The sequence below is a fragment of the Dryobates pubescens genome, chromosome 9 (assembly GCF_014839835.1).
Source record: "Dryobates pubescens isolate bDryPub1 chromosome 9, bDryPub1.pri, whole genome shotgun sequence".
Classification (NCBI taxonomy): Eukaryota; Metazoa; Chordata; class Aves; order Piciformes; family Picidae; genus Dryobates; species Dryobates pubescens.
This window is the reverse complement of record NC_071620.1, coordinates 31,746,010-31,766,266: the sequence shown is the minus strand read 5'-3', so window position 1 is coordinate 31,766,266 and position 20,257 is coordinate 31,746,010. Positions and strand designations below refer to the sequence as shown.

Here is a 20,257-nt window from a genome sequence, read left to right as displayed (position 1 = left end):
AATTGAAGAGTTCTAAGTCTACGTACACTAGATTTTAGGGGAGGAAGACTTTTACATGTCCTTAGTACAGTGTTCCTTTCTCCTTTCTTTACAGAGTGCCTGGAATAACAATTGCTACAGACATCATCTGTGGTTTTCCAGGAGAGACAGATGAAGATTTTCAAGAAACAATGAAACTTGTAGAACAGTACAGGTTTCCCAGCTTGTTCATTAATCAATTTTACCCACGCCCAGGGACCCCGGCTGCAAAAATGCATCAAGTTCCAGCTGCAGTGGTAAGCTCCATTTTCTTGTGCCACTGTATACAGTGTACAGTCTTTAAATACATAAAGCATGTGCATGAAAATGTAGTTTTTCTGCAGAACTTTGCTACTGTTAAAGGTGGGGTTTTTTTCGGTCCAGTAAGTGAAATGATTGTTGAATTGCCTTTACAGGTTAGTCAGACAACTGAGCACATTTTCATATATCAATTACTGTTCAGGTTGATAGAGAGAGTAAAATTGTGGTTTTACTAGTCAGGTCTTCTTTCCATCAGCTTATGGCTGATTGAGTACCAAGAGTTGGTTGATTACACTTTGTTTTCCCTTTTTCACCATTTTAAGACCTTTGTGCCTAGCAATCTCAAGACTATTGTGAATAATTATGCAGAGTATTAATAATGGAACAGCAGAAATCTCTGATTTAGTTGTCAGATACCAAACTTGCAGGTAACTTATTCTCAACACTCTCCTTACACAATGCTTATAAACTCTGCTTCCTTCAGCCTGCGTATTAAAGGCCATTGATGAACCTAGCATTTAATCATTGAGTTTTCAGATCTTTTCTTTCTTTCTGTTTTTGGAATGAGAAGTGTAACCCTTCCTGAGCACCAGTGTGCCCATTTCAAAATTTCCATGAGAAATACAGCCTGTGGATGGCTATTTGACTGTGTTTTACTTGATATAAATAAGCACTAATAACAGCATTTGTCTCTGTTGGAGTTTGTAATATTTTGTAATCTGAATCTCAAGACAAGGAAGTACACAAGACTGATGCCTGTACAGTAATTCAGCTCATTATTATCTCATTATTATGGGCATAAATTATGTGTCTGCATCCTTTCAGTGTAAGTATGAAAGTCAGCCAGCAATGTAAATCCATTAAAAACAAAACCAAAGTTTCTTTCAGTTTATGTATTCCTGGTACACTAGCACGAGGTCAAAACTACATATGAGCACTTGTTTCACTTCACTTATATAGAAGGGCCGTGAAGTTTATCAGGGGGCTAGAGTACCTCTCCTATGAAGACAGACTGAGAGAGTTGGGATTGTTCAGCCAGAAGAAGGGAAGCTTTGGGGAGACCTTGTAGCTGCTTTCCAGTATTCGAAGTGGGCATACAGATGGCGGAGGCGTTGTGAAGGCTTCAAGCTGAGATGGATGGGGCCTTGAGCAGGCTAGCCTAGCGGAAGTATCCCTGCCCATGGCAGAGAAGTTGAAACTAGATGATGTCTAAGATCCCTTCTATGGCCATTTAGGCTGGATGCCTCCAAAAAAGAAACCACAGTGTTGAGGCCTCCAGTGTCTACAGTGTCCAGCCCAGTGGGTGGACACAGGAAATACTGTATTTCTACCCATAAATCCTGCACCCTTATAAATTTGCCTGCAAAGTTATTGTCTTTCTTCCTTCTCTGCTCCCATGGGAGAGAGACTCTCTCTTATCTGGTATTGATGGAGGAGTATCCCAGTCCTCTTTGGCCTGGGTAACTTTCCCCCCCATGCAGTCTTGGCCTGTTCACGGCTAATGCCAGGATAAAGAGGTGGGAGGGAGGAGGGAGGATGCAGTTCAGGCCTAGCCTGCTTGAAACCAGCCTAGCAAGGCGCAGGGGGAAGAAAGAGCCCTGGGGTTTTGGGTGAACCCCACATGGGGAGAAGGAAAGCATTGGGCTTTTAGTCTGGTGTAAAGGAACATTGCTATGCTTTGCTATGCTCACCACTGTGCTTTGTAGTTTTTGTAGTATGTTAATTGCTTTTCCATGTAAACTTTCCATGACTATTCAATCCATTTGTGTGAGTGTTATTCTTTTGCCCCTTTTGGAGCAATAGAGCAATCTGTCCTGCTCCAAACCAGGATGCCTTCCAACCAAAACAACTCTATGGATCTATGACCAGAAATCTAAACAAAGCCTTTCTACTTACTCTCATTATGTACCACAAATTTCATAGTGTCATTGGTTGAATTGAAATCTGCCGCTGTTGTTCAAAACTATCCTGCCTCGTGCCAGCTTCAAAATGAAAGCGCTGCCTGGAGCAAAGTATTATAGGGCTTTGAGTTCAGATTGTAACATGAGAGGCTTCCTGTTCTGGTTGCTGCTTTCAGGTTCTGGCTTTGGGTGTTTCTTCCGTGGGGAGGGATGTGGAGGTAGCTCGCTGGTTTGGGGTTTTGTTCACTGGCTGCTTCTACTGCTTTCTGCATTTTGCTATGCTTTTTCTGCAGTAGGCTAAGCTAATTGTGTTGTATTGTCTCATTATGTTAAACTTTTTTAATCTCAACTCTTTATCTTGGCCTGGATTTGGGTTGGGTTTTTTGTTTCTTTCTTTCTTTCTTTCTTTCTTTTGTGTATTACTTTTCCTCACCTCTGTGTTGGAGCAAAACAGGCAGTATAACCCGTGACACACAGAGAATGTGTCAACTGCTGAAGACATAAAATGGAATAATATTTGGCTTCTTCAGTTCATTGTTTAGAGAAGTACATCTTGAGCAATGACTGCTCATCTCTTGTAGGCTATCTCATGATGGGACATGAGTTTCCAGATTTAAGTAGCTGCTGTTGAAATAGCCTGCTTAGTGTGACCAGCTCACATTGTTGAAATATTTGTATTGGTTTCAAATGCTTTTTGCAAACCTTTGTAAATTAAAAAATTGTAGAACCATAATTTTTGGAAGCTAGGAAACTTAGAAATCATGTTTCTGTTTTGTGTTCTTTCATCCACAAATGTTTAAGCACACCATTTTCACAGGAGGTGCAAATAGCTTCAGTTAATTTACCCTCTTCTGTTTAACTGAGTGCCATGGGAAGACAATATGTGATGAGCTAAATTATTAAAAGAACATTAGCTGTTCTGTGGTTAGGAGTATTACTTGGAAAATGGTGATGTCATTTTAACCCAGTTTTACATTCTTCTTACTTGTAGCACTCATACTTACTGCTTTCAGTGAATTAGAACCTTCAAAGAACATGTGGCCCACTAATCCAGTGCTGATGAAAATCTATAATTAATAGATTTTGTTTCTCTCTCTCTCTTTTTTTTTTCTCTGTAGTCCTTCTAAAATCCTATTATGAGATCCTTTAGTCTTTTATCTCTTTGTGGAAATGGAAAGTAACTAGTCAGAGTAAGGAAAGGCTGTTCTAGTCTCTTCTAGTCTCTCTTATGTTTTGTACTCACCTTGCTTCTAGACAGTAGAGGATGGTCTTTCCTGCATTACCATGAACAGACAGGCATTTTATTTCTTATTCCTTACCTAGAGTAACTTGCATGTGTTTCTCTGGCTGGGGAAGGAATTGGCATGTCACTATCCATGTTATGCATCTTTACCCCTTCATCCATTAATAAAATGCTATTCGTGTCATCTTACTTTATTTTATTGCATTTGCATAGCAAAAGAAGCAGCACATAATGTGACATACAATCATTACATGCAAGCATCTGAGTGTACATGTGGTATACTGTAGTACCAAGCTGAGCTTGTGAGCTAGTGCTTTTGCAGGATGTTTATAACTCTGCACTGGATCTGTTGGTAGGGTTTCCTTCTATGAAGAGAATTTTGGCTATATTTTTAAACTATAGATGCTGAATCAGTGAGAAATTTATTTGACAATTTTTATACTTGTTCTTTTTTAGTAAGGACTGTATTTGCTGTGTTACCTCAGCTTTGCAGTGCTGCAATGGACAGATTGCTGTTTGCAAACTGCTCCACTTCAGTGAGGTCCAGTTCTCTAACTGTAGTTTGAGACAGCTTCAGTGATTCTGCCAAAGTACCACAGCTGCAATAGCTGTATTTGGCCTGTCAGTTCCTTTTAGGTTAGCCCTTTTTTGTAAGGCCTGCTGAATTTTAGGACTAGACTGTGGTCTATGAAGTGTAGTAATATTTACTGCATTCACGTTTTTAATGGATAGTTTTGATGGAAGCTGTAAATATAATTGCCTTTTTGGAGTAAACCCTCATTTGAGTTTATCTTAATAGAAAGAAAATAGCACTATGTCAACATGGAATCTTCCCTTTACATAGATAATTTATCTTTGAAAGCCTTATAGGCACTGATATTTTTCTAAAAGGGCAGATGACACTAATCCAGATGGACAGTTCTGCCACCATAAATTCATAAAAGACAGTTAAGGCTGCAGGCCTTTCTCGTTTCTCCGGGAGAAAAAAATGTCCATGGAGAATCAGACATCTGTGTAAATGGTCTCATCATTTCATAACCATCAATTAGATTATGCTTACCAGAAATGCTGTCTCCAGTGTAGAGAAAAGTTAGACCACAGTGAAGTAAAACTGGACATGACTCTTTTTTTTTTCCTGTCAAGAAGCAATTGCAATGATACTGAGTCATCTACATGAAAAACAATTCAAGATGTTGTTCAGAACTTAAATGCTTCCCCAAAAAATCTGTTCTTCTTGACTTTCACCCCAATTTTATCCACCAATTTTATGCTTGTTATCTTCAATGGGCTGTCTGTAGAAAGTTCTCACTCCAAAGTGTGTTAGCTATGAAATGCTATTTTAGGTTTCTTAGTGTTTAGCATTGTTATTGTTGTTGCTGATATTAATAGGAATGACAATAATCTGAATTTCTCAATTCCCCTATTGTAGTCAATCTTATAATTTATCATGCTGAAACTTGCATAACTGAAAGTACAGATTCTAGTCTATTCTGTTTTACAGAATTAACCAGGTTGGAAAAGCCCTTCTAGATCATCAAGTACAACCTAGCACCCTACCCTATCTAATCAACTAAACCATTTTAATAAGCAGTGTAAGAGCATGTGATTTAGACAGGTCTGGTAGGGAGTTTATCTTTAGCTGTATTGCAAAGGATCAGAATACTTTAATTCCACGTGTTAAAACAACTGTTTTTCTCTAAAATTCAGGATCTTTGTGTTCCTGATAATTTTAATTTCGATTAAGTTTATATTTTCAAGGTAGCTATTCCTCACCTGGGAACTTGAGAGATCTCTGTCTCCATTATTTGAGACTTGGTGCATCACAATTTCTTGAAAGCATTAGGGGACATCATCACTTTAGGATCAGCTTTATTTCCATCCCATGGAAACAAGAGGAAATAGCCACTTTGAAAATAAGGATTGTAGTAAGGTACAGTTCGGTTCATCACTGCTGAGAATAGAAGGTGGCAACTGTTTTGAGAGCAGTAACGTGGCAGCAGCTCTGTGACTATACTCCCCTCAACTGCAGTGTGGATTCCAGCCCTTATATTTTGTCAATAGTGTTAGCAATTCCACTTCCAGTTAGTGGTATGGTTAGAGTTTGTTGGGTTTTTTTTTAATTGGGGTAGCTAGATAAAAGATCATATCTTCACTTTCTCTTACAAACTCTTTCCTTTTCTCTGTGTATCATCAAATAATTACCTTGCTCCCAGCTAGAAAATTTTATATCTGTCCACTACTGAACCTTTCCTTTAACTCCTCCAAAGAGTCTCTCCTTAAGCTTTTCACTTTGTATTAATTGTATTAAGCACCATGCACACTATACCAAAGTGAATAACCAAGTTACAAATTTCACAACTGAACTACTATTTGAGCTCAACAATAATTTGCTTCAGAAATGTACAGGTACAGGATATTTTCTCTTAGGTGTATAGCTGGGAGTTATTAAAGCCTTCCAGTACATGAAGGGTATGGTAAGCATGCCATGTCCACGGTGGACAAACATGTGAGACCTTATCTTGTATCTAAAAGTGTCTACCCTGTCTCACAAAGCTCAATTTTCAGCAACCTAGAGCAGTATTTGCTCTAGGCTAGCAGTTGCTTTTACATAGAATGTACATAGAATAAACCAGGTTAGAAGAGACCTTCAAGATCATCGCGTCCAACCCATCAACCAATCCAACACCACCCAAACAACTAACCCACGGCACCAAGCACCCCATCAAGTCTTCTCCTGAAAACCTCCAGTGATGGCGACTCCACCACCTCCCCAGGCAGCCCATTCCAATGGGCAATCACTCTTTCTGTATAGAACTTTTTCCTAACATCTAGCCTGAACCTCCCCTGGCGCAGCCTGAGACTGTGTCCTCTTGTTCTGGTACTGGCCGCCTGGGAGAAGAGACCAACATCCGTCTGTCTACAACCTCCCAGCAGGTAGTTGTAGAGAGTAATAAGGTCACCCCTGAGTCTCCTCTTCTCCAGGCTAAGCAACCCCAGCTCCCTCAGTCTCTCCTCAGAGGGTTTGTGTTCCAAACCCCTCACCAACTTTGTTGCTCTTCTCTGGACTCGTTCCAGCAAGTCAACCTCCTTCCTAAACTGAGGGGCCCAGAACTGGACACAGTATTCGAGGTGCGGCCTAACCAGTGCAGTGTACAGGGGCAGAATGACCTCCCTGCTCCTGCTGGCCACACTGTTCCTGATGCAGGCCAGGATGCGATTGGCCTTCTTAGCTGCCTGGGCACACTGCAGGCTCATGTTCAGTCTACTGTCAACCAGCACCCCCAGGTCCCTCTCACCCTGACTGCTCTCCAGCCACTCTGACCCCAGCCTGTAGCTCTGCATGGGGTTGTTGTGGCCAATGTGCAGAATGGTCAGACACAGGTTCTGTTTCTTCGCTGCAGGAACGTACCATATCCATCCAACCATACTGCAGGTGGTTTACTGCTCTGTCATCCATCTACCCTCAAACATTGTGTTCAGGCAAAACTCCTATGGAATCTATAACCTAATCGATCTATACTCTGGGCTTGTTTACTGTTGAATGTTCATTGCTAGAAAATGAAAATAAAAATCTGTCACCAGACAGCCCAAGCCGCAGGAGAGCAGCTGGAATAGCATTGCTTGTGCAGAGGACACTTTTTGCTCTGTTCAGAACTCTAAAAGAAAAGAGGGCAAGGCTGAACCTTGCGGTTGTACCATCAAAGAAAAGACCGGTAGGCTCCCCGGTGAGCAGACAGTAAGGAGAGATGACAGTTGAGGGCTGCTCCTGCCTTTGAGCATGTGCTTCAGGCTTTAATGGGTAGTGATGTGACACATGCGCCTACAGAAGCCAGAGTTGGAGCTATGGCAGGGGAAGAATTTGCCTGCTGTCTGGGATGGAGTTAGAAATAACTTTGTAGAGTTTCATGTATTCTGTGCTATGCGAGAGAACCAATTGCACTTTTAAGCACTTTCAAGTAGAAGTGTGTAAATTTAGATGGTGTTTGATAAGTTAATGTGATTTAAATGCCTAGAAAGGAATAGATCATCTGTCTTGTTTCTAATACAGATGTATCAGAATCAGTAATACATCTTGTCTTCGCTTAATGGTAGCAAATCCAAAGATCATACAATAGGAATACGTAGGGACATTCTGCTAATGTTAAAGAAGAGAGCTGAGGAGGTCAGGAAGCGGGAGAAAAGGAAAGAAAAGGGAAAACAAATAGGAAAAAGAGCAATGCCACTTTTTCAACAGCACTGCTACTCTGGTCTGCCATCACTACCTTTGAGCTCTCTTGTTAAGTGCTTTGACTAAATGGCATTAAATGCCCCAGGAACTATATGCAGCTATGATAACTGCTTCTGGTGTGTTAATAATGCTTGGCCCCTGCCGTGCCCTCCAACACATGTAATAATTCATGGTATAACATGCAGGATGTACTTTACATGTAAGAAAAGCCAAGACTGATTGAAGTCTGAGTTTGACTGCTGACACTCTACTGTACTTTGTTTTTTCAGCAGTACACCTTCATTTACTGCTTGCTGCTCTGCCAGAATAAAGACCTGAGTGAAGATTTTTATGGCAAGTTTGAGACTAGAGAGTTAAAAATGTGAAGGCTGGAGGGCGAGGCAGACCATGAAGGAAAAAATCAATGCATAATCCTTCATGTTTGTCATTGAATGATTGAAGTATTCCAAGTTAACATTTTCCAGCAAGTGTTGTACTTGCTCAGTAGTAGTTACAGTTACACCATGTTTCCATGTCTTTTTATATGAGAACAACATGTGAGGTACTGCAGAAAGCCTTACAAAGCATCGGGATAGCTATGATTTCCCTTCTCTACAAATCCAGTTAGTCTCTGATGGGATTAATTTGGATTGATACAGCTGTTGGTTAGTGGCAAATCAGTGTTGGGTCTTCATCTTATTTTGAGTCCTTATGAGTGGTTTTGCTTATTTTTCTGCCTTTTTCTGGAAATATATATCTGACTGACCTGTGAAAGCCTGAATCCTTCTTTTTTCCCCTGTTTTAAAGGTGGTCAAAACATCTGACTTCTTTAATGCTGTACCTTTAAACCATTTGGTGGGTGTGCAGAGAGAACTGCAGGTGTGTGTGATGAATTCAAAGGAAGGTGGATAGAGGCCGAGGGGGGGGAGGAATTAGGGTGGGTGGTTAGACAAAGCTACTAACCAGCATTTTACATAATTTTAAAGACAGTTTTATTTTATAGCTAGATAATTTTCTCAGAAACATTTTAGAAGACAAAAAGTGGAAATGTAATTTAATGAAATGAGTTTAGTGTTGTCACGGAGCTTTCTTCATTTTGGTAGGCTTTTATGGTTTAAGGTCCATTGCAATTGCTTAGAAAAATGCAGAAGAGTGTATCCTTCTGTATTTCCCACCCAAGCATAGTTTGTTAAAGTCTTCCAAGACTATGACATTGTTCTTCAAGTTTATATAAAATGTCATCAGGATCTCTTGCATCTAAATCACACTACAAAGTGCTCTGGGCCCCTCAGTTCAGGAGGGACAGGGAAGAGTTCAGTGCAGATCCACAAAAATTGTTGAGGGAGTAGAACATCTTCTTTACAAGGAGATACTGAGGGCCTGGGGCTCTTTATCTTGGAGAAGAAGAGACTAAGGGGTGACCTCATTAGTGTTTATAAACATGTAAAGGGAGAGTGCCAAGAGGATGGAGTCAGGCTCTTCTCACCCAATGACAGGACCAAGGGGCAGTGGGTGGAAGTTGAGGCATAGGCATAGAAACATGAGGGGGAAAAAAAATTCACTGTGAGGGTGATGGAACAGTGGAACAGGCTGCCCAGGGGAATTGTGGAGTCTCCCTCTCTGGAGGTATTCAAAACCCACCTGAATGTGTTCCTGTGTGATTTAGTATAGGTGATCCTGCTCTGGCAGCGAGGTTGGACTAGATGATCTCTCAAGGTCCCTTCCAGCCCCTAACATTCTGTGATCCTGTGAATACACAGCTACAAGGAGTATGTTGGAAGCCTGCACATTGTGGTCTCTGTTTTGGTAAGGCAGGTGAAGATGAAAAAATGTTCATCTTTTTCCTTTATGAGTAATTATGAATTATGTGTTCTGATCTAGGGCTTTAGGTTAGAATGTTACAGGAAGTTTAAGGATTGTTTTGTAAATTCCCTCTTTCCTGAACAGGAATTGAAGTGAGGCAGAGAGAGAAAGAAAAATTCTTCAAACACCTTTTATTCATGAAGCTCTTATTATTAGTAGAACCAAGCCATTGTTGTTAAAAGCAGGTAACTGTTTGCACAACACATTCATTCAGTTCCTGGCATTCACTTGCATGCTTACCTGTCATTATGGGTGGAACAGCAGCTAGAAGGTCAGGTCCAGGTGTGTGCTTAACAGGTCAACCTGTGGCTTCAAGGTAGATGCTTGGAAAGTCCCTCAGAGGGATCTTTGTTCCCTGTAAATATAATCCTGAAGTCTTCATCTGCCTATAGAAGTCTTCCTGGATGTGGTGTGAGTCTGTCTTTTGTTGATTGTAATGGCCTTGTGCAGATTGAACAGACTGTTGTATTGAGTTTGTGAAGTTACTGCAGATGTATGATTCAGCATCAGGACTAGTTTTCAGAGCTTACTGATTGTTGGAATTTCCATATGCTACATTTTCAGCAGGTAACATTACTGGCTTTGGCCTGTTTTCTGTTACAACTGTATCCAAGTCCATACATGCCTAAAGAACCCATTCACACAGGCTGGTAGATAAAGGAACTCTAAAGCAACTGGGTGTTACATCTATGTATTCTTTGCCCTTCTGTCCTCTTCACTAGCTCATAATGAAGTGGAAGAACCCTGGAAGAAGTTTTAACTGTGTCTTTTTATAAATTTTACTTGAATTATAGTTAGGTAACTTCTTTAATACTGGAAAGTTTCCTCTTCCTTTCATTCAGAGTTCTATGAACCAGCCTGCTCAGAGCTGGAAATGGTGCTAGCAGTCCTAGGCATAAAGTAGTATTGCCCATGATTTAATGCCCGAAATTGGATGTATGCAGCAGAACAGAAAACTCTTACCCATTTTGAACAAAAACCCTCCAGCTTTGGCAATTGCAGACTCCCTCAAATCAGAACATGGTTTAGATTTAATAATTTATGATTTAACATAGATAGCAAATTAAGAACCTATCCAGGTCTGATATCAATTATGCTACTGAAATAGTTTAAGCTTTATTACTTCACTGTCTTTATTGCCTAGCATAAATAGGCTCTGGCTAAGGATATTCATTTCGTGCTTGTTATTATAGACTCCAGGAACAAAATTTGCCAGTGCTGTGCATCTGGTTTCAGATTTGTTTATTTTTTTTTAAAACCACTACTACAGACTCCTTATTTTTTAAAACCCAGAGTTTGCATTTAAATTATTTTAATGTACATTTGATTTAATTAATTTCTTTGTATCATGGAGGTCTCTAAGCTTAGAATCATAGAATTGTCAGGGTTGGAAGGTGTGACAGAAGGGACCTCAAGGATCATCTAGTTCCAACCCCCCTGCCATGAGAAGGGACACCTCACACTAGAGCAGGTTGCTCACAGCCACATCCAGCCTGGCCTTAAAAACCTCCAGGGATGAGGCTTCCACCACCTCCCTGGGCAACCTGTTCCAGTGTCTCACCACCCTCATGGTAAAGTTCTTCCTAACATCCAATCTGAATGTACCCATTTCTATGTTTGTTCCATTCCTCCTAGTCCTATCATTACCTGACACTTGAAAAAGTCCCTCCCCAGCTTTCTTGTAGGCTCCCTTCAGATATTGGAAGACCACAAAAAGGTCTCCTCAGAGCCTTCTCTTCTCCAGACTGAACAGCCCCAGTTCTCTCAGTATGTCCTCATAGGAGATGTGCTCCAGCTCTCCAATCCTCATGATTAGCTTGTCTATCATTTGCAAATCATGTAACATTTATGATGCTCCATAAAACATGCTTTGGAAGAAAAGGACATTGAAATATCCTGAGCTGAGTTCCTGGTGACCCTTTTTGTCTTTGGTCATCAGAAGTCAGGTCACTGAGTGCTTTGGAACTCTTGTCTTCTGCCATTCTCAATGAATAGAATAGAACAGAATAGAATAGAATAGACCAAGTTGGAAGAGACCTTCACAATCATCACGTCCAACCTATCATCCAACCCACCTAATCAACTAAACCATGCAACCAAGCACCCTATCAAGTCTCCTCCTGAGCACCTACAATGATGGTGACTCCACCATCTCCCCGGGCAGCCCATTCCAATGGACAGTCACTCTCCCTGTGTAGAACTTTGTCCTAATATCCAGCCTAAACCTCCCCTGGCACAGCTTGAGACTGTGTCCTCTTGTTCTGGTGCTGGTTGTCTGGGAGAAGAGACCAACCTCCGCCTGTCTACAAACTCCTTCAGGTAGTTGTAGAGAGCAATAAGGTCTCCTCTGAGCCTCCTCCTCTCCAGGCTAAGCACCCCCAGCTCCCTCAGTCTCTCCTCATGGGGCTTGTGCTCCAAACCCCTCACCAACTTTGTTGCTACTTCTCCAGTCACTGGGCTAAAAATTGACATGGAACTTGGAACTGCTGAAAAACCGTAAACAGAGCAGATGAGTGAATAATAGATAAAGGTAAAGCGAGGGCCATTTGCATGTGTCTAGTGAATTTGTCTGTTGTGGGTACACAAGTGGTGTCTCCCACACAGCGAGTACTTGGGCACTGTTTATCACTCACTGTTTGTACACGTTGTACCTTCTGGAGCACTTCTCTGCTCTTTTTATCCCCCCTGGGATGCTGTAAAACCTAGTGCTTTCAATGCTGCTGCAGTTCGATAGAGCACACTGATATATCACCAGATTAAGAGAAGGGAAAAAGTGCACTGCAGGCAGGCTAATCCTGGGTGAATACATAGAATACATAGAATAAACCAGGTTGGAAGAGACCTTCAAGATCATCGCGTCCAACCCATCAACCAATCCAACACCGCCCAAGCAACTAACCCACAGCACCAAGTACCCCGTCAAGTCTTCTCCTAAAAACCTCCAGTGATGGCGACTCCACCACCTCCCCAGGCAGCCCATTCCAATGTGCAATCACTCTTTCTGTATAGAACTTTTTTCTAACATCCAGCCTGAACCTCCCCTGGCGCAGCCTGAGACTGTGTCCTCTTGTTCTGGTACTGCTTGCCTGGGAGAAGAGACCAACATCCGTCTGTCTACAACCTCCCTTCAGGTAGTTGTCGAGAGTAATAAGGTCACCCCTGAGTCTCCTCTTCTCCAGGCTAAGCAACCCCAGCTCCCTCAGCCTCTCCTCGTAGGGCTTATATTCCAAACCCCTCACCAACTTTGTTGCTCTCCTCTGGACTCGTTCCAGCAAGTCAACATCCTTCCTAAACTGAGGGGCCCAGAACTGGACACAGTACTCGAGGTGCGGCCTAACCAGTGCAGTGTACAGGGGCAGAATGACCTCCCTGCTCCTGCTGGCCACACTGTTCCTGATGCAGGCCAGGATGCCATTGGCCCTCTTAGCTGCCTGGGCACACTGCAGGCTCATGTTCAGTCTACCGTCGACCAGCACCCCCAGGTCCCTCTCAGCCTGACTGCTCTCCAGCCACTCTGACCCCAGCCTGTAGCTGGGGTGTATGTATGTAGGCCCATATGTGTCCCGGGCTTAACATATATAAAAATTGCATTTCATTACTAGAATGTAGATTGCAGTTCATTCTGGTTTATATTGTTGCACAACTGGGTGCAATAACAATATATATTCAAGCTTACTCTGTCCCTTATGACCAATCATTTTATTTCTGATTTAGTGTCAATCTTAATCGGAATATGGCTGATACCCCAGGCCAAGTTTGTGGTGGATACTTTTGTTCTGCAAAATCTTTTTGAGCTCTTTGAGCTAAGCAGTTTTCCTCATCAGTTACAGTGCCATCCTTAGAAAATACCCCCCTCATACAGATTATGACATTTCAGTATGAATTCCAGACATTTAAATCTACCAGAAGTGAGACAGCATTTACAAACTCCTTAAGGACCCTCAAGATGAATGAGTGTTGAAGGCCTGAAATTAAGGGTGTCTTTTTGAGTGTCTGAAGAATAAATGTTGCATAATTTGTTCTCTGCTAAGGGGGAGATTTTGTTATGAAAGATGACAGGAATAACAAACATTAATCCTAAACTAATTTAAAGAACTTGAATTGTACCAGAAGGAAGATAATTCACTAATATTTGTAAGATGTGTACGTTTGAAGAGTCTTTATAACCTAGCTGAATTTTCATGGGAGGTAAGGAGGAAGAAATTGTGATGTCTGTGGCTTAGTTGAAAATGGATCCTTCAAGAAATTATCTTCAAATAGGTTGACAGGTGATCTTATGAAGATCATATGCTGGTTTTGAATTTTTCCCTAAATAAGTATCTCTACTTAAAATATAAAATAGACTAAACTGTGACTGTTTATGTTGCCCTAATCCTCAAGATGGGTTCACTGCAAGGTTTTTCAGCATCTTTGAGATTATTGCAGTCGGTAAAGGTGTGCAAAATTGTAGACAGGCAGATGTTGGTCTCTTCTCCCAGGCAGCCAGCACCAGAACAAGAGGACACAGTCTCAGGCTGTGCCAGGGGAGATTTAGGCTGGATGTCAGGAAGAAGTTCTATACAGAGAGAGTGATTGCCCATTGGAATGGGCTGCCTGGGGAGGTGGTGGAGTCACCATCATTGAAGGTGTTCAGGAGGAGACTTGATGGGGTGCTTGGTGCCATGGTTTAGTTGATTAGTTGGGTTGGATTGGTTGATAGGTTGGACGTGATGATCTTGAATGTCTTTTCCAACCTGGTCTATTCTATTCTATTCTATATATTTTCCTGGGTTTTTTATACCAAACCCCAGACACTCTTACAACTTTATTCTAATTTTTTTAGAAAGATTTACTCAGTATACAGAAGTCCAAAGAGTATATAAAATCTGAACTACAAATGTGCAGTTCTGGTGTTAACTGGTGTTGGGAAAAAATGTCCACCATCTTGGAAGACTGAGGAAAACTGCTGAATATATAACACTTGGTGTACTCTAAGCGACACTTTCAGTGTATGGATCACAAATTATTAGAAAGTAATTTCTTGATCCAAGCTAAATGTTGCAACACACATGTATTGATAGTTACAGTAGAAGCAGTGGCAAACATAGTAGTTTGGATAGGTCAGATCAGAAAGACTAGCTAATGCTTCATTGTAGATGTGATCAGAAAGACAGGAATGACGTCAGTAGAACTGAACTAGCTATAGAAAGTTGAAAACTTGTTAGGCCTGTATTGTCACTCCTGCCCTTTCAGACCTTACAGGGCACAATCACAAGAACCTGATGAACACCATTTATGATTTTATCAAGCAATCTGGCTAGGGCACAACATTTTTCTTTAAAGATCATTTGTAAGAGGGTGATACATTGAATAACTCAAGGTCAAAGAGAATGGTTCACTGGTTTCTGATCACTTTTTTTTCCCCCCAAATTGTTTTGCAGAACAAAAAGCAATCTGTAAACTTTGATAATGTGGCAGTTTCAGTGGCTTGGCTCATATCTGTATTGTGGTTATAGGTACATAAATTTAAGCCTTTATGGGTTGACTGTGCAAGCAAGGGGTTTAAATATATCTTGGTTGGAGTGGTTGCTACATCACTCTCTGGTGTTTTGCCCAAGTAACTCTTTGGAGGTTAAAGTTAGGCCAGTTGCAGTCTAGATAGGGTGCTCCCAACTCCATTTTGTTCTGTAAAATTTGGAGTTTGGAACTACCCAGGGCCTTCATAGCTTTGAGATCACAGATGTAATATGGGAGAAAAGACAGACACAACTTTGTTATTGCTCAGAAAATGCATGCTACTGAAGTTAGAGAATGCCATAACACAAAATGTGTTAGACGAGCTGTTTCAGAAACAAAAGCTCCAATCTTGTGGGTTTTGCTCATCTGTTCTGATGGAGCCTTCGTGCTTTTGGTAATACTGGGGAAGAAAACTGTGAAAATACTTGCAAAGCTGTTTCATTCTTCTCCTGAAGTCTATCAAACTTGTAGTTAAATTCTACCTTGGCTCATGAAGCTTAATGTAGTTTAAATACTGAATTATGTATTCCATTAGATACAAGCAGGTAATGTGATTTTCCCTTGTTTGAAAGAGAAACAGTGTTGCTGTTGGTTGTTAGCATGGTGGAGTGTGTGAAATGCATTATAAGCTCTAAATTAAATAAGGTTCCCATGGCAAAATAAAACTTTTAATTCTGATCAGCAGCATGTGCAAGATAAATGGGGGAAAGGATGTTAGGTGAGGGGAAAGAACTGAAATAAAGACATTCACTGGGTTGCCTTGACAAATGTTACTGTTAACTGTGATCATGAAGGAAAAGAAGGGTATTTGAAAAGAAACAGATAGGTGTCCCTGTTACTAAAAGCAGCCCATATGCTGGAGAGATTTTAAATGATAGAAGCAGGACAACTAAAGCAAGTGAACCTTGCTGGCAATATATTGAGGCTGACACCTTCTATGGAAGTAGCTGAATCTGTAATGGTATTAGAAATGGAATTATGAAGAACCTTGAGGATGAAAATAATATATTTATAATGGGAAAGGAAGTCTAAAGGAAACCAGTGATACCTTCAGATTGGGGAGTAATTTGTGTCCCTTTCATTTCTAGATGAAAAACTGAAGATATTCCATTCAAGCTGCTTCTAAGTAATCTTTAATAAAATTAGCTTGGTGGTATTGTAATTCCATTTCGCATTAAACATCATAGAGCAATACCATGCCTGAAAGAAAAACAAACACATTTTAGGCTGTATTAATATCATCTGAAAGGCAGGTAATTATCACTTGAGTGTGAAAAGTGCATCACTAGGGAAGTGTAATATAAATGTGTGAGCCCACATTGTTTAGTTTTTGGTATAGTTATTTTAAATTTGTAAAAATGGAATAGAATGGAATGGAATAGAATAGAATAGAATAGAATAGAATAGAATAGAATAGAATAGAATAGAATAGAATAGAATAGAATAGAATGGAATGGAATGGAATGGAATGGAATGGAATGGAATGGAATAGAATGGAGTGGAATAGAATAGACCAGGTTGGAAGAGACCATCAAGATCATCGTGTCCACCCGATCATCCATCACCACCTAATCAACCAAGCACCCTATCAAGTCTCCTCCTGAGCACCTCCAGTGGTGGTGACTCCACCACCTCCTCAGGCAGCCCATTCCAATGGACAATCACTCTCTCTGTGTAGAATTTCTTCCTAACCTCCAGCCTAAACCTTCCCTGGCACAGCTTGAGACTGTGTCCTCTTATTGTGGTGCTGGTTGCCTGGGAGAAGAGACCAACCTCCACCTGTCCACAACCTCCCTTCAGGTAGCTGTAGAGAGCAATAAGGTCTCCTCTCAGCCTCCTCCTCTCCAGGCTAAGCACCCCCAGCTCCCTCAGTCTCTCCTCATAGGGCTTGTGTTCCAAACCCCTCACCAACTTCGTTGCCCTTCTCCAGGCATGTTCCAGCAAGTCAACCTCCTTCCTAAAGTGAGGGGCCCAGAACTGGACACACTACTTGAGGTGCAGCCTAACCAGTGCAGTGTACAGGGGCAAAATGACCTCTGTGTTCCTGCTGGCCATACTGTTCCTGATGCAGGCCAGGATGCCATTGGTCCTCCTGGCTGCCTGGGCACACTGCAGGCTCATGTTCAGCCTACCATCGATCAGTACCCCCAGGTCCCTCTCTGCCTAGCCGCTCTCCAGCCACTCAGACCCAGCCTGTAGCACTGCATGGGGTTGTTGTGGCCAATGTGCAGAACCCAGCACTTGGATGTGTTAAATCTCATGCCCTTGGACTCTGCCCATTTGTCTAGCCTGTCGAGGTCTCTCTGCAGAGCCTTTTACCCTCCAGCAGATCAACTCCTGCCCCCAGCTTGGTGTCATATGCAAATTTACTGATGATGGACTGAATGCCGTCATCCAGATACCTTTACCCTGTTTCCCCATCATTATTTGCTAAAAAAGAATAGGTATTTTAAGTTCAGCTTTATTTTTTGGAGATAGTCAACACAAAATTTTATGCTGATTAACTTCTGCAGAAAAGATTTTAAACTTTTTGGAGATATTAATCCTGTATTTTGTTTAGTTGTTGGTTTTTTTTACATTCTACTTGTTTGTTCTTTAAATGATGTTTCCTGATCAAAAGTAGGATAATAATCCACTGTATAGTCCACTTAAAGCATTAGAAAAGGTCGCAAATTCTGGCTTTATTGGTTTATCATTCCAGATGTGTTCTAAAAGGATCCTTTATTTCTACTATACTTTAAGTAAGACAGGGGGATTTAAAATATTGGTATACTGGTTAAGGGAGTACTTTAAAGGGATATTGGACTAAGCAAAACAAAGAGAAATAGAAGTATGAAGCTGCATTAAAGGGAAACAATTCTGGGGAAATGTATGTAGGATAGGCAGTTTGGGAACTGAAATAGTCCTCTGGAGGCAATAGAGGAGAAGGAGCTTTTGGGCTCCACATTTCCCTCTGTCACGTCTAGACAGAGGAGAGGCCTGCTTTATTCTGTGCTTTACACTAGATGCAGGTGGGCTGGGAATTGTGCCTTTTCTTCACGTAAAAAAACCCTTAATATCATATGGTTACTGCTGCTGTAGGAGTTGAAGGAGATCTGCAGCTGAAGCAGCATGAATTCCTTGTCCTTTTATGAGTTTCTGTTTCTAAATGTTCTATATTTCTGTTTTTTCGAGATGTCAGTTAAGCAGAACTTGGTGTTCCAGAAAGACACAAAATATCACTAAGCAACCTTAACTCTGTGCTGAAGACATTTTTGCCTCTGTCCATTCAGAGTTCCTACAAAGTAGCCAAATGCTGTTTAGATTTAGATCAGCTAATCATATGAGGGACAGCGTTTTCTCAAGTGCATCTCCAGAAGTTTAATTCCAAGCCCCAAGTCATTGTGAACTTCCAGCATTTCCCCAGTTAGTATCATTCTGGGTTTGTACAAAAAGCAAAACTTCTGCCTCTTGTGGAAAGGTAGGAAAGAAACCATAATTGCCTATAAGAAAAGGTGGAAGACTACAAGCCATCTTCTTTCTTCATCTTCTCTAGCTAAGTGCATAAATAGCATTTTGGCCACAGTTTGAGGGTTTCTGTCATACAGTTTTGTGGAGTGTCACTGCAGTAAAGGTACTCAAAAGCATTTTGTGTGCATTCAGAATGGATAGAAGAGAAATGGTCTCAGAAAGAAAATAAACAAGAATTAGGTGACTTCTGAATTTTGTGGTGGGGCTTTTTTCTAGAAAGATTAGTGAAGGTCTCCAGATTCCAAGCTAAAATGTTTTTGTCAACTTCTTGCATGATTCTGCATTAAGTCTTGAAGCAGTTGCTTAATAATAATGTTGATGTTTCTTTTAAATTTATCATCACATTTCTCAAAATCCTTTGATTAGTATTTAAAGCACTTCCACTGTATAAAGTATAAAGACACTAGCAGAAAATAAGTCATTGTAGAGTGGTGATGGAATTTGGCTTGTGCTACCTGATGCTTTCACTTGAGTGGGTTTCCTCACATTAGAAGTAAAAGAGGTTGTGGTGGGGTTAGAGGTTGAAGAATCCTCCACTAAGGGGAATCTTTCATTTGGCAAAGGCATTTCCAGTTGCTGAGGAAGTCTATACTAATAGAAATATCTTTTAAAATACAAGTCTACTGATTTTAAAAGCCTCTCAGTAAACTCAGAAAACAAGTCCTGTTAGGTATTACTTATGGTAATTTAATAGCATTGTCTCTGACAGAAGTAACCTTTTCATATTGGAAACAAAAATTACTGTTTTTGTTTGAAGAGGGACAGTGAGTAAAAAATAATCTTCTTGACTCCTTAGCAATCATAACTAAAACATAGGTAGGGAAACATAGGTAGGGACCTTAGCAAAAGTAGTAATATTAATCTGATATCTTTAATGACTCAGAAATATGCAGCTGTCATAAACTCATACTAATAACTAAATGTACAGCTTTTATGGCAGAATTGCTCTATCTGAATGTTTCACTGAACGTTAAAACTGTGTAAAGAAAGTTAGTTCATTTTGCATAATCACAATTTCCTGAATTGTCCTATAGTTTTCAGAAGTTAAAAGACTGCAGTGCTGCCACTGCCTATTTAGTTCCAAGCATGCTGGAAATATGAACAGATTCTGCCATCTACTTTTATGGAACCAATGGCTAAAATAAAGCAATGGTACAGACTACAGGCAAGGAGTTCTCGTAGTTGTCTCCCCTTTACACATTTTCCAACATGCAATTCTTTGCCTTCCCGAGCTATGAGATAAGGTAACATCAGTTTTGGTGTGATAAAAAGTTTGGTCTTATTTGTGGCTCATCCCTGCATTATGAGATGGTGGTGTTCTCCTCTCCCTGCCCCACTTCCATAGAATGCATCTGTGAGATTCTATTTAACATCTGCTGAAATCACTGAAAGCTCTTTCACTGATTTCAGCAGAAGCTGGATTAAGCAGCTTTTGTCTTTGAACTTTGCTCTTTACACAAGGAGGCTTTTTTTCCCTTTGCCTTGGCATTAAACGGCATACCACCTATTAATTTTCCACAATCAAGGCAATGAGAATATTAGCATCAGAAGAAATTAAAAAATAATAAATTACTCTTCTCCAAAGTGACTTCCTTGAAACATAACCTGCTTTAAAGCAAGGCTGCATGTACGTGCTAGAATAGCGGACAAGTCTTTGCAAGATCGGAGGCTGATCTTCACATTTCGTTATCTGTATTCTGTTTATGATTTATTGTGCAGAAATTAAAGCAAATCTGAATTGCTTACTCATTCCACTGG

At 40.8% G+C, this 20,257-nt stretch overlaps 1 protein-coding gene across 1 annotated transcript in view; it reads left to right on the top strand.

Moving 5' to 3' along the window:
* CDKAL1 (CDK5 regulatory subunit associated protein 1 like 1) overlaps positions 1–20,257 on the top strand; it is a 439,319-nt gene that overhangs the window by 315,042 nt on the left and 104,020 nt on the right. Inside the window, exon 11 of the mRNA XM_054164266.1 lies at positions 95–275. Within this exon, the coding sequence (XP_054020241.1) occupies positions 95–275 (181 nt within the window). The remainder of the gene's footprint in view (positions 1–94; positions 276–20,257) is intronic.